This window comes from Hemicordylus capensis, chromosome 5 (assembly GCF_027244095.1).
Source record: "Hemicordylus capensis ecotype Gifberg chromosome 5, rHemCap1.1.pri, whole genome shotgun sequence".
Classification (NCBI taxonomy): Eukaryota; Metazoa; Chordata; class Lepidosauria; order Squamata; family Cordylidae; genus Hemicordylus; species Hemicordylus capensis.
The window spans coordinates 75,664,929-75,679,397 of NC_069661.1; the positions used below are offsets into that span (position 1 = coordinate 75,664,929).

General features: G+C 46.2%; 1 protein-coding gene across 2 annotated transcripts in view; it reads right to left on the reverse strand.

Annotated features, from left to right (window-relative positions):
• Positions 1-14,469, reverse strand: part of SH3RF1 (SH3 domain containing ring finger 1) — a 112,116-nt gene that overhangs the window by 5,118 nt on the left and 92,529 nt on the right. For both annotated transcript variants that reach the window (XM_053255380.1, XM_053255381.1), the window contains exon 11: positions 6,369-6,709. In XM_053255380.1, the coding sequence (XP_053111355.1) occupies positions 6,369-6,709 (341 nt within the window). The remainder of the gene's footprint in view (positions 1-6,368; positions 6,710-14,469) is intronic.

The following is a 14,469-nucleotide window of genomic DNA, read 5'->3' on the forward strand; positions in this document are numbered from 1 at the left end:
GCAGGGGAGGGTGTACTTATCCCTCCCACCGCATTTCCCCTGCCGGCGCGCTGTCATTTTGAAGCCCCTCAGGGTGGCAGCGTTCCTCCCTGCCGCCCCAAAGTGGCCGGAAGTCGCGTGCACCCATTGTGCGCGCGCGTGCGCACATGGCAAAAGAGTGCGTGCGCATGCATGACAGGCGCACGCGCGCTCGCAACTTCCGGCCAACGGGGGAAACAGGGCGGCAGGGAGGAATGCTGCCGCCCCGAGGGGCTTCAAAATGACAGTGCACCGGCAGGGGAAATGCGGCGGGAGGGGTGAGTACACCGCCCTTAAAGTGCTACCCCCCGCCCTTAAAGTGCTACCCCCCATCTGCACCGAAGATCTTCGTGCACATCCCTAGTTTAGACAATAGAGACCCAGATGGACCAATGGCCTGATTAAGTATAAGGCAGCTTCATTTGTTTGAAGGTACACACAAGAACACACACACACACCCGTCATTTAAGCTTTGTGAATGACCACTGCAATGTGCTTCTGAATCAAAGACACCCCCCCCCCCGCCATTTAAACCTGTTACAATTTTTACAGAAAGTATGCTTCTAATATTCCTTTTCAGATGAGCATATTTGGGAGTAAGTTTCATTGAACATAATAGGACTTGCTTCTAAAGCTGGGAGACTATTTTTTTCAAACACTTAAAGATGGATGAAAGAGGATCCTTTGCTCATGGTGTATACATCCTGCTTTGTAGTAAACAAATTTCACAGGTTTTTGTATTGTTTGAAAAACTTTCTAAACGTGTTTGAGCACAGGACAGTGGAACAGAAAGGTAAGTACACTGGACAAGAAGCAAAATCTCTCTCAAAAATCTTTTTAACTCTCTTAAATATTGTCCATCTTTAACCTAAGATAACTTGCAGTGGATTATGCTGAAACTCTTAAATCAGTGCAACTTTATGAGTTATAGCAAACAAAGCGACTGTTGCACACTAGTTTTAACCTGGGTTCCTCTGCTAAAAATCCTTCATAAAATAAAAGAGGTGAAAGATGGTTCATGGATAAGATTCTCACTGGGATTAAATGTAATTGGTAAGATACTTTGCATGAATGGCCAAGGAGAAAGTTTTTATGCTATCAAGAATTAGGCTCAATCCTAGAGCTGTGGAGAAAGACACAAACTGTCACATTAAGTGTGATTCACATATATACATTCATTGTCATAAATTAAATAACTGCCCTACAGATTTGCTTACCTTAAAGTTCAATCAGGAATAAAGATACACTCCCAAATCCCTTTGATCATGTAATGCCTATGGCTGTCTTATCCCCTTTCCCTCTGCATGACAGACCCAACAAAAATCGAGCCCTAGCTGCTGGTTTTGTTCTTGGGGCTAACAGCAGTTTCAGGGGATGAGGGAATATTATAATCAAGACTGCGGTGTGGAGGAAAGGGGAAGTCAGTGTGCTGTGTCATAGTTCAAATTGGGCCTCTGCATTTCTGCTAGTTAACTTTAGGGGGAAACGACCATCACCACCAGAATCTCTAATGTATAACTTAAGGAGAACCTGAGTGCCTCTCCAGATGTCTTTGGCATATGCATTTTCTCAAGGTGTTTGGCTGTTGTCCTACTGTATGATCATTGACAAGTCCTATACCATTCCCTCTTGGATGATCTGGAACATTTCACCCTTAGCCCACCAGAATCCTGTGCTGCAAACTGGATGCTGTTCAGCTCCTGTTGCCTTTTCCCCAGGGATCAGTTTTCAGTGTTACTCTGAAATCTTTTTGCTAGCAAGTGCCAACAGTTTATATTCTATTTCAATTCAAGTGCAGCTCATGCTTTTGGTACAGGCTCTGCCTGTACCAAAATTTCTCCAGTGCCTATCCACTGCAGGCTAGTCACCATGTGGTTTACACATCCATCACAAACCCATTCATATTTCTAATGATCAAATAACCCACTATTAAGAGCATCTCAGCCTCAGTGGTGTATTTTCAATGCAAGATGATATAAGTTTGTCTTCATGACAACAGAGGAACTGTCACGATTAGTGAGAAAGGGCTCCGATCTGCAAGTCAGAGACTTAAAATGCTTTCGTTCCCGGCAGATGATCGAGGGCTCCTTGCTGGGTGGGTGGATTGCCCACCCAGACGATTGCTTGCTATTTCCAATAGCATGGAGGGTCGGGGACTGGGATGCATCTTCCCAGCCCCTGGAACTCCTATAATGCACAGTGTGAGAGCATGGTGCATTATAGGGATCCTCCAGGAACTGGCCAGGAGGCTACTCACATGTAGGTGCCATGTGGAGTCACATGGCACCCCCCCCCCCCACAATCACTAAGCCCGGTTAAAGGGGGCCCTTAATTCGGGCTAAGCGATGGGCTCCCTAAGCTGGTTTGCCGCCACACCACTGCCAGGATCCACATGGCTCCCAGCAGTTCACATGCACTGGAAAAACCAGGCTGGGCTTCCTTAGCCCGGTTTTGCCTGCACATGTGAATAGCCTAATAATAATAATAATAATTCGATTTCTATACCGCCCTTCCAAAAATGGCTCAGGGCGGTTTACAAAGAGAAATAACAAATAAGATGGCTCCCTGTCCCCAAAGGGCTCACATTCTAAAAAAAAAAAAAAAAAAAGTATCTCTCTTCCTCTCTCAGATTCTCCAGGTCAGCTAAATTGGCCTCAATGGATAGAACCTGTTTCCTAAGAGTCAGGAGCTCACTGCCCTGAGCACACAACTTCTGCTCAACAGGCAGATCATTGTACACACAGCACTGTGAAATACATTGGATATTTCCAATGTATACATACATACATACATACAGTCACACTTTCATAAATGAGTATAGTCTCTCTTAAGTGGCTGGGGTGGTCGTGTGTGTGAGCTTTTGGAACAGGGACCATTTTTTCATGCCTCTGGCTATGTAAAACACTTTGCGAAAAAAGTTTTAAACACACACATACCCATACCACTTTTCAACAATCTGAGTTGTAAGGGTTTTTTGGTAGTTTTGGGGGGTGGGGTGGGGGCTTTGGATACATGGATTATTGAATAAGAAACTGAGTTGTTTACATCAGGACTGAGAATGTTTCTGCCATAGCCTCATCCCGTTACTAAACTCACTTAGGTGAGTAACTCATCTGGCTGCTTCCTGTTCTTTTCACGGCTGGGGTCCCCTCTATGCTAGTATGATGCATTTAGTTTTGCATCTGGTTTGACCCTTACTGAATATATCAATATTTTATATGCTGTGCCATACTAAAAAAGAAGCAACTCGTCTTAGCATGATCCTTTGCTGATAATTAAAGAACAAGCTAAGCACTTGTGAAGACTGTTATGGATGGAGAGCAAAAGGAGGAGTAATGCAGCCAAAAGAGCAGGGGAAAACCTATTAAACCCTGCTATCTTCTTACAAGCAGCTGTATCTACACAGAAAGTCTAGGTGCTTTTACTCTCCCCTCTCTTCCTGCAACCTTCATTCTTTTCCCATGGCAACAGGATTCTGTGTTTAGCTACATGCACTAACTCAAAGAGAAGGGTGAAGAACATGTGTGCAGTTGCCAGTGTACAGGAAATAACTTTGTGCTGCATAGCACAATATCTATCCCTTCTACAAAGAAATGGAGCTCTTTCCCACAGTCACTTCATATTTCCTCACAGCCCTCAGGAAGTGCTGTTTTCATGAATGGGGTGGGAAGGGGATGCTCTTTCTCTCTTAGCTTCAGAGGCAGGAGCAGCAATGTCTAGGGGCAGTTCACCAGTGTATTCCAGGGGATGGGATGGTGGTTCCTGGGAAATGACATGACATCATGATGTCAGTCATTCCCTGGAGCATTTTCAGGGGGAAATCAATGGTGGCCAACAAAAGCTAGCCATTGCAAAAAGCAGCAGTGTTTGGAGTGATGCTGTTGTGGCTCACCAAGGTGCAAAGCTTGACTGATAAGCCCCCTATACCCTTGAATCTGAGGTATGTTCATGGGCTCCCTACAAAAGCTGCTTTTAACTCCCCACTTCAATTTTCACCAATTGCAAAAGGATCCCCAAAAATGGAAAGGAAGTTTTGTTCCAGAACTTACTGATATGTCAAAGGAAAAGAAATGTGACAAGATGTGTGCCATTAAAATACAAAAACTGTATGGGATAATCAACACAAGCAGCATTGTCTTACTAGGAGAAAATTCCTACTTGCTGTTATGTGAACTACTAGAAGTCCCTGCCAACTGAGGAGCCAGAGTAAGCCAAGTATTGCAGTAAGAGAGAAATGCTGCATTTTGATTAAACGGAAATAAGCTTGAGAATGCATATCTGTCTGGCCTCTTTTCAATGATTAAAAACTGCTGATGAGGGAACAATAGTGAGTCACGGTAATTATATCTAGCTGCAGCAGAAATGAAAATTTAATAAATATAGAGTGGTTTTGTGAGGGGTTGTTTTTTTGCACTGTGCCTCGTGTTTTAACACAGAATGCTAATATTCTGTTGTACAAGTAGGATTATAAATATTAGAGCTGGTTCAAAACTTAATTTTAATAAAATCAGAGCCCTGCTATATCAGACCAAAGATCCAAATGTTTCAGCACTGTTTCTAACCGTAGCCAGCCAAGATAGAATTCATGGTTGACTCCAATTTCTGCATCATCATCCCTAAAACAGAGCTGTACAGAAATCAATCATGGGAATAATCTTGGCACAGAAAAACCAGGGCCAGCATCCTTTAGGCAGACCTAGTTGGTTGCCTAGGGCATCAATTCTTGAGGGCACATAAATAGTGTCAGAATATAGTACTGCCAATTATTGTTTGAGGCGGTTCCCACGATCAGTGTTTGTGGGGAGAGCAGGTTAAGCCCACTCTCCCCGCAGATGAGCAGTCAGTCTGCTCTGGGTGGCTGCAGCAGCCGCCCACACAACTGCTGGCTCCGTCATGGAGCCAGCAGGGGCTTGGGAGTTCGGCCCTTGGAAGCTCCAGCATGCCCTGCGAGAGTTCACAGGGAATGCTGGAGAGACCCCTGAGCCGGGAGGCAGCATCTCGCCTCCTCTTCGGGGGTCTCCTCGTGAGTTGCTGCGGCACAGAGCTGTGCTGCAGCAACTCACGATCAGAAAAAACGGGTTTGTGGAGCCCTCACTCCGCAAACCCAGTTTAAGTGCAGGGCTACTTAAGCGGGTGACCCGCTTAAAAACCACTGGGCTTGTAGCTGAGCCCAGTGGTTCTCACAATGGGAGGAAATTGGGCTAGCCTCTGCTAGCCCGATTTTCTCCCCTCATATTGCACTCCTGAAGTACTGCACATGGCATAAGGATGTAATATGTATTATTAGTACTATGCATATTTATATACTGCTCTTCAGCCAGTTTTCAGAGTGGTTTACACAAACAAACAAACAAACAAATAATATGTGTAATGCTGTGCACCCAGCTCCCCAATGGGCGTGCACATTTTGCACCTCAAAATACACAGTCTTCTTTGCTCACTTTATCTCAGCTTCCAATAAACATAAGCTGCATTCCCTCTCTTGGATATGAATTGCCTGCCTCAGCATTCATTTCCAAAAAGAAATGGTCTCAGACTGAATTTCCAAATTAACAGCAGCATTTTTTCATCTCTGACAGTTAAGAGATTTGCTCCCATAATAGACTGGAACTCTCTCCTCCTGTATCCCCAAACCAGCACAGGCTAATCATTTGCTGGTCATCCATGTGGGCTGGTTGACCTAATGAATTAGCAGCCTGCACAGCTCAAGTTACAGCTGGGGCTCTGCACTTCTTGGCTAGGGGTGTCAAATTTTGCCTATGGCACCAAAACCTAAGGGCCAGCCCTGGTAAAAACCATATGATCCAGTGACAGCAGAAGTATGATTTCCTTATTGCCAGAGCAAACAATGGGAGTCTCATGCATGCATGGGCCTCTAGATCAGGGGTTCCCAACATGTGGTTCAGATGTTGCTGACCTACAACTCCCATCATCCTCAACTACAATTTACTGTGGTTGAGGATGATGGGAGTTGTAGTTCAGCAACATCTAGAGCAGGGATCCTCAATGCTGGGCCCCCAGATGTTCTTGGATTTCAACTCCCATAATCCCCAGCCAAAGGCCACTGGGCCTGGGGATTATGGGAGCTGAAGTCCAAGAACATCTGGGGGCCCAACGTTGAGGATCCCTGATCTAGAATACCACAGGTTGGGAACCCCTGCCCTAGATTATGGCCATTATCAGACTAGAAGAAAGATGTCATAGATGAATACTCAAAACTAAAGTTGGGTCAACATGGATTTTTAATCATCACAGGGGGAAAATAAGAATTCCACTTCTATAATTAATGATTAGCATTTCTAGATAAGATGCTAATAAAATATCACAGTAGATACAGGAAAATGACGTACCGTTCACAGACCACAGGCCTGGATTCATTCAGGATTGGGGCCAATGAAGAGCAGGGCTGTCGTGGAGGAGGAGCAATAGGAATACTGGAATCCAAAGAACTTGCTTTCCGATGAGTAGTCTCCTGCACTAGTACTGCTGTAGATGTTTCATTGTCCATGGGACAGGACTCCACTCTTCCATGACTGGATGCTGATGGAACTTCTGGTCCTACAGCGCCCTGCAAGGCCAACTCTGCAGCTGCTTGCTCAACTTCCAAAGTTGGAGATGATGGTGGTGATACTCTAGGTTTGCGCTTGGTAGATGCTCCTGAAAGCAACTTCAGCAGCCCTTTTTTTTCTTTCTGTAAATAAATATTAGTAATTTTGTTTGAAGCAAAAGTATTTACTAGACAATAATACATATGCCTGCTAAAATATGCAGGGTCTTATTGATATCTTTACATTTAGAAAACATGGGTATGAACACACTTCATGAAAACCTGAATTTCATTTAAGCCTGGACAGCCATGTGAGGGAACATACTATGCAGGTTTTGCCAATTTTTGTTTGAATGCAGGCAATGCTTAGGTATCACTGAACAAATGGAAGAGAATTTAAAGACCTCCATATTCCTTCTATGCTTTCATAAACTCATGATTTCTCAAGCCACAGTGAACATATAATACTTGCAAATGTGAGTGGGCCTACACATCATTAGCGCAACCTGCGGAAATCATGTTGTGGGCTGTGGACTGGGTATTTTTCCACTGCGACTTGGATGCCTGCTTCACACAGGTACCAGTTCATGCCAGATCTGTTTTAAAAGCATGGTTTCTGTACCCACCAGCCCTTTAAGGCAGAATTGGACACTTCAGAACTCTAAAAATAGATGTGGGGCATTTAGTCACTTGAAAGGCAAATCTCCTAGAGCCCCAAGAGGATCCAAAACCTAAGAAAACTATATGTAGCATGCAACCAGAGCAGTATGCAGATCCGAGAGCCAAGCAAGAGAAGGTGAGACATTAATACTTGTAGAAAGCGGTAGCAGAGGGGAAGGCCGGGTGGGTATTGTGAGTGAAGATGGATCACCAGAGAGATCACCTGTTATAGGTAAGCAACCTGTTTATTTCTGTGGTGACCCATGTTCCCTCACAACTGGGCAATTAACAAGCTCCCAAGATGGAGGTGGGTGCTGGCCATAATTATAATACTTTTTCAGTATTATAATGCCTGACCAAAGTTAGCCTCAGCAGCTGAGTGGAGGTCCACTGCATAGTGTATCACAAAAGGTAAGACTGAAGACCAGGTAGATAGTCTGCAGATATCTGCCATGCTAATGCTTGACATATGGGCAGCAGAGGTGGCCATGGCCCTAGTCTAGCAGGTGGTCACTAACTCTTAGCGGGGAGCCAGCGTGGTGTAGTGGCTAGAGTGCCGGGCTAGGATCAGGGAGACCTGAGTTCAAATCCCCATTCAGCCATGAAACTAGCTGGGTGACTCTGGGCCAGTCACTCTCTCTCAGCCTAACCTACTTCACAGGGTTGTTGTTGTGAGGAGAAACCTAAGTATGTAGTACACCGCTCTGAGCTCCTTGGAGGAAGAGCAGGATATAAAATGTAAATAAATAAATAAATAACTCTAGCAGGTGGTTTAAGTCCTTGCTGTCTGTGGCAGGAAAAGATGAGGTCAACAAGCCAGTGAAATAGTATTTGGTAGGAGATGGGGCACCCCTTGTTATCCCCTCTATTGCAGATGAATAACTTGCTGGATTTACGGAAAGACTTAGTACAGTTCAAATAGTAGAGGAGACATCTCTGGACATCTAGAGAGTGCATACACTTTTCTAAGGGTGTCAACGGGTTAAGAAAGAAAGTTGACAGGATGATATCTTGATTAAGGTGAAAGCCAGAAATCACCTTGGGACGGAACAATGGGTTGGGACAGAGGACCACCCTGTCAGGGTACAATTTGGTATAAGGTGAATCAGCCCTTAAAGCACATTGTTCACAGATCCGTCTGGCCGATGTGAGGGCTACAAGAAAGGCAGTGTTTAGAGAAAGATTCCTTAGAGGTGAGGAGAGGAGAGGTTTGAAGGGGAGCTCATTCAGGGAGGAGAATATGAGATAGACTAAAAGGTTTGATAGGCTCCCGCACAGGGGGAAACAAGTTGTTGTTGCTGCCTTTAAGAAACCTCTTAAGAGCCAGGGTAAAAACGCAATAACTGAACAGACATCCCAGCTCGGATAATGTGTGGCAAGGGCAGCCAAATGTACCTTGATAGAGGTGCTGGAAAGCCTTGACTATTTGAGAGATGTCAGATAAAGAAGGATTTGCCTGATAGAAGCACAAAAAATATCAAAGTGTCTTGGTAAGAGGTGAAATGTTTCCATTTGCAAAGACAGTTTTTCTGGTGGATTGTTTTCATTTCACTAAGAAGGATCTCATCTAATGGTTTATTCTTCAAGGTGTAAGGTTGAGGGTCTCAAGACTTTGATGGAGAACATGTCCTGACTCTTGGGAGAGCAAGTTTAGACGACGTGAGGGATGGGGGGTGATGAACCTGTCCCTTGGACAACCGTAGTAAGGTGGGAAGCCACAGTTATCTGGGTCACCATAGAGACAGGAGGCTACAGTGAATCCCTTCCTGGAGGATCTTGCTTGATACCATTGAGAGTAGTGGGAGAAGACTTACAGCATTTGAATGTCTTATTAGTGTCCATATGGCAAAAGTGTAGTTAAAGTCAAGTCAGGGGTAAAAAATGAATAACTTGTATAACTGACCAAAAATGAAAGAGAATCCAAAGAGCAGTTGAAAAAATGGTCCGAAGTCAAACTGAGTAATCAATAAATTCAGTGTATTCTCAGGTAGAGAACGAGAGAGAAAAGAGTGAAGCTGAAAAAACAGGTTGCTCACCTGTAACTGAAGATCTGGTAGAGATCCGTCAATATCCATAAGAATGGAGTTGTGCGCCTGCGCAGGTGCCATGCAGTAGCTATGCCTGAGCTAGTCGAAGCGCCAGGCCACGCCTCCATACTAGAGCGTGCTATTTAAGGTGTGCCCGTGGCGCAAAGTCCCTCAGTTCTTGGATGACTGCTGTGGTGGATGACCATCCAGGAATGTTAGTGAGTTTGACAATGAAAAGAGGTAATGCCAAGGGCTAGGGCCGCACACCTGTATAGCCATAGAGACAGCACTACTGCAGAGGGGAGGATGGGAGGGTCTTATGGATATCGACGGATCTCTATCAGATAATCAGTTACAGGTGAGCAACCTGTTTATCTGGATTGAGATCCGTCGATGCCCATAAGAATGGGTGTTAAGCAAGCTCCATTAGGCCGATGGGAGCAGTAGTAGCTATTGCAACACCTGTTTCAAATGCTTCTCCCAAAGATGGCCTCTGCAGCAGAATGGACATCTATGGCATAGTGTTTCACTAAGGGGACCAGGTAGCTGCCTTGCAGATGTCCTCAAAGGGTACTCTGGAAAGGTGTGCTGCCGAGGAAGCGTGGGCCCTGATGGAGTGGGCTCGTATAGCTTCTGGTGGCGTTTTGTGCTGGAGTTTGTAAGTCAACAGTATCAGTTCCACCAACCATCTTGACAACCTTTGTCAGGAGATTGGGTCCGCCCTTGGCTGTGCCCTTGTAAGATACAAACAGGTGTGTAGTCTTTCAAAAGTCTTTCGTTCATGACATATAGTACAGAAGTGGCCGACGAACATCCATGGCATGGAGTGTGCATTTGAGGGCGGTAGTTGGTTCCCTGAAGAAAGCAGGGAGAATGATGTCCTAGTTCAAGTGAAAACTGGATACCACTTTCGGTAGAAAAGTGGGATCCAGGCACATACGAACTTTATCTGGGTAAAAGATCGTGTATGGAGAATCTACACGTAGAGCTGCCAGCTTGCTTACGTGTCTGGCTGTGGATACAGCAATTAAGAAGGCCGTTTTCCAAGATACGAGCTTCACTGATGAGGACGCCATGAGTTCAAAGGGATCCTGGGTGATAGTTGACAGGACCAAGGACAAGCTCCATGGTTCTACTGGTGTCTTGACCAGAGCGTAAACATGAGAAAGCCATTTGAGGAAAGCCTTACTTAATGGTTGAGAAAAAAAGAGTCTTTCCATTAAACCCAGGGTGATATGATGACAGGGTGGCAAGGTGTACTTTCAATGAGACATTGGACAGCCCTTTGCTTTTCAGAGTTGTGAGGTATCTTAGGACCTCCTTTACTGTAGCCTTCTTGGGCAGAAACCCCTTTGAATGTGCATAGATTTTAAACCGTTTGCTCTGGTAATTACGTTGTGTGGATGCCTTCCTCCTGTTGAGGAGGATGTGGTTCAACAGGTTATCCGCCAGGCGGTCAGATGGAGAGTGTGGACATCTGCATGGAGAATTTGACCTTCGTCTTGTGTGAGGAGATCCAGGCGGAAGGGCAGGTGTTGGAAGCAATTCCTGGATAGTCTGCGTACTTGCGGAAACCAGGTTTGTCTTGGCCACCATGGGGTCACCAAGATGCCATAGGGTAGTGTTGTAAGAAGACATGCCACTACCCTGGGTATCAATGGGAGTGGAGGAAACATGTAAAAAGTCTCCTGTGACCAGTTGAGTTGGAAAGCATCTCCCAGAGAGTGAAGGTCGTGGCCCGCCCTGGTGCAGTAGCGGGCCAGTTTCGCATTCGTGGAGCTGGCAAACAGTCTATTGTGGGGTACATCCACAGGTCGAAAAAAGGCGTAAGCACCTCTGTCTGCAATTCCCATTTGTGGTGTCGCTCCTGAAGAAAGACCCGACTGAGATCGTCCGCAAGGGTATTTTCCAGGCCACTGATATGAATTACCAACGGGGGTCACCTGGTACTGAATGCACCAGTGGATTGGATGCCCATGGCACAGAGACTGTGTAACACCGTCCTGCCCTGATGATTGATGTAGGCCAGTGCAGTGGTGTTGTTGAGCAGAACTTGGACAACCTGTTGCTGAATAAGCTGTAAGAATGCCTGTAGTGCTTGGAAGACTGCTAAGAGCTCCAGGAAGTTGACGTGCAGGAGGGCCCGACGTGGGGACCACCTGCCCTGGATCTTGTGGCCATTACAATGTGCACCCCAGCCTTGCAGGGAGGCATCGTGGTTACCCAGACAGACGGAGGTTGAAAAGGGACCACACTGAGTAGATTTTTTCATTGAGCCCACCAAGATAGTGAACGGAGGACCTGTGGTGGTATCTGCAGGCACTTCCACTGGCTGTCCTGTGCTGGGTGGAAGGTGGACAGGAACCAAAGTTGCAGCTTCCGCAGTTTTAGGTGGGCAAACTGGATGACTGTATTGCAGGAGATCATCAGCCCCAATGGGCGTTGTATGTTTTGGGCCAGTTGCAGAGGTTCCCATTGGAAGAGTGACACTAAGTCCTGGATGCGAGCGTATCTTTCCTCTGGCACGAATGCTCTTTGTGTCTCGGCATCCAGAATCGCCCCTATGTAAGTGATCTTGCGTACAGGTTCCAGGTGAGATTTCTTTCAATTGACCTGGATACCTAGGTCTTGGGAGTAGGACCAATACATAACGGATATGCGAAAATAACTTCTCTGTTTTTTGTTGTCAAAAGCCAGTCGTCTAAATACGGATAAATGGTGATCCCCTTGGTTTGTAGATGTGCAATCACCACCGCCATACATTTAAAAAATACCCTCGGGGCAGTGGACAGTCCAAAGGGCAATACATTGTATTGGTATGCTTGGTGCCCGACCGTGAAGCGTAGGTACTTGCGATGACATGGACGTATATTGATATGAAAATAAGCGTCCTTGAGGTCCAGTGCTGCAAACCACAGTTCCCCCTGGATGAGGGGAAGGATCTGCTGCAACGCCATCATTCGGAATTTCTTGATGCAAATGAATTTGTTCAGATGACGGAGATCCATGATGGGTCGAACACCTCCATCCTGTTTGGGAATCTGAAAATAACAGGAGAAGAATCCGTCAAGCCTGTTTGCCCATGACACCAGGGTTATTGCCCCTTTTTTCAACAACTCCTTCACCTCCTCTTGTAGAGTCCAGGAAGGAGGGGTGACCCGGACTCTTGTGAATCAGGGTAGAGACCTGAACTTGATCACATAACCCAAGGCTATCATCTTCAAGACACAACGGTCTGATGTTATATGGTGTCATGCAGGGGCATGGCTGGCCAGCTTGATGGTAGGCTGGGACAGAATGATGGCAGGATCTGTTGAGGCAGGTGGCATTGCCCCCGTTGGCAGGAGAGGGGAGTTGTGAGGTGTCAATGGGCATTCCCGTGTTTCAAAGACGCTTCTGGTTATCTTGCGTTTCAGAATGCTGAGACTGGGCAGACTTCGCTTTTTGCTGTTTATGGTATGAGGAGCATGGTTTCCTAAAATCCCGGTGGTCTTGTCCCCTGTGGGGGGGGCCCCTGCATTTCCCACAGTCGGAGCGGAACTTAGATGGTTGTGTCATGGAGGCATGTGTTGTAAAAGTCTTGGCAGTGAATCTGGACTTCTTCAGCTGCTCCATAGTTGCATCAGTGGTGTCACTGAAGAGAACTTTGCAGTCAAATGGTAGACTCTCTATTTTGTCTCGCATGTCTTGTTGGAGGCCCATTAAACACAGCCAGGCATGCCTTCTGAGGGTGATGGCAGCTGTCATCACTCTAGATTCACTCTCTGCCAAGTGCTTGGCAATGCTGAGTTGGCTCCGAGTCAAATCTGCAGATTCCTCCAGCGTCTTTTGAAATTTGGTCTTAAAATCCTGTTTGGAGAGTGTGTCTAGATCTTTTTCCAAAACTTCCCATAGGCCGTGTGTGTATTTTGTTGTACAGGCCACATAATTCACTACTTTTATGGATAAGCAGGAAGTGGAGTACACTTTCCTCCCAAGCATATCCAATTTTCTTCCTTCTTTATCTGGTGGCACGGTATGATGTTTGCCACCTTTAGAGGAGGCAGTGCAATCTATCACCAAGGAATTTGGTGCTGGATGCTTTAAGAGGTACCCATTATCTTTATCTTGAATGCGGTATAAATTCTCTAATTTCTTAGACGTTGGAGTGGACGTGTGCAACACCTCTCATGCACATTTCGCGGCTCTCATGATCACGGGCAGCATAAGTAAGGCTACAGGCGCTGTCAACTGTGACCGCAGCATGAAACTATACACTGGGTCATCTATCGTGGCAAGTTGGGAACGAATGTTGATCATCCTGTGGATGTGGCGCCTCCGACCTGCGTCTCCCCAAATGATAAGTTAAAGGCCTACCATAAGCACATCTGGATGATGGCTGATGCCCTGAGACCCAGGGCATCAGCCATCATCCAGATGTGCTTATGGTAGGCCTTTAACTTATCATTTGGGGAGACGCAGGTCGGAGGCGCCACATCCACAGGATGATCCACAATGGTACTCTCTTCTTCTGAGTCTGACTCAAAGTCAGACAGGCCATAGTGTTCTGATGGAGACCTCGGGACACATTCTGTTTCAGTGGATGTCTGAGTTCCTGTTACCGTAGCACGGGTAGCTGGAATTGGATCCATCTGTGTTGAAGCATTACAGATCGACAGTTTGGCTGTTTGAGACCTGTTCTGGGCTACCTTCAAAATGTCCGTCTGCGTTACCGTCGAAGTGGTTGCAGGACACATCGGGGCAGATGCTGCAGATGTCGCAGTGGACATCCAGGGTCTGTCTTCATCAAAAGCATATGGTGCTGCCGGGGACTCCGTACCTTAGGCGGAGTGGAAAAAACCACAGCTATGCCAGGTCAATGGGGATTACAGAGGGGCTGCTGTCAGTGTTGACGTCTCTTGAGTTGTAGCAGAGAGTGCATCATGACGAGGTTCCTCAATGTCTGTCGGTAAAAAGCCCTTGAAAGTTGACGTCAAGTGCTTGCTCGAAGAAGAGTCAGAGAGAGAAGAGATCAAGTTGCTGCAGGGAGATTCTCTTCCGCATCGACATTGCTGACCTTGAAAGTTGTCAGTGGGAGTCGAAATCAGGGGGTAACTTGCATCGATTTAGAGAGGACCAGAGTGTGCAATGCGGAAGAAACCGGAACACTTTTTATCAGTGTTGACAAAGTGGAGGATGCCAGCGGAGCAACTGCAGGTGAGAGTGAACTCACTACTG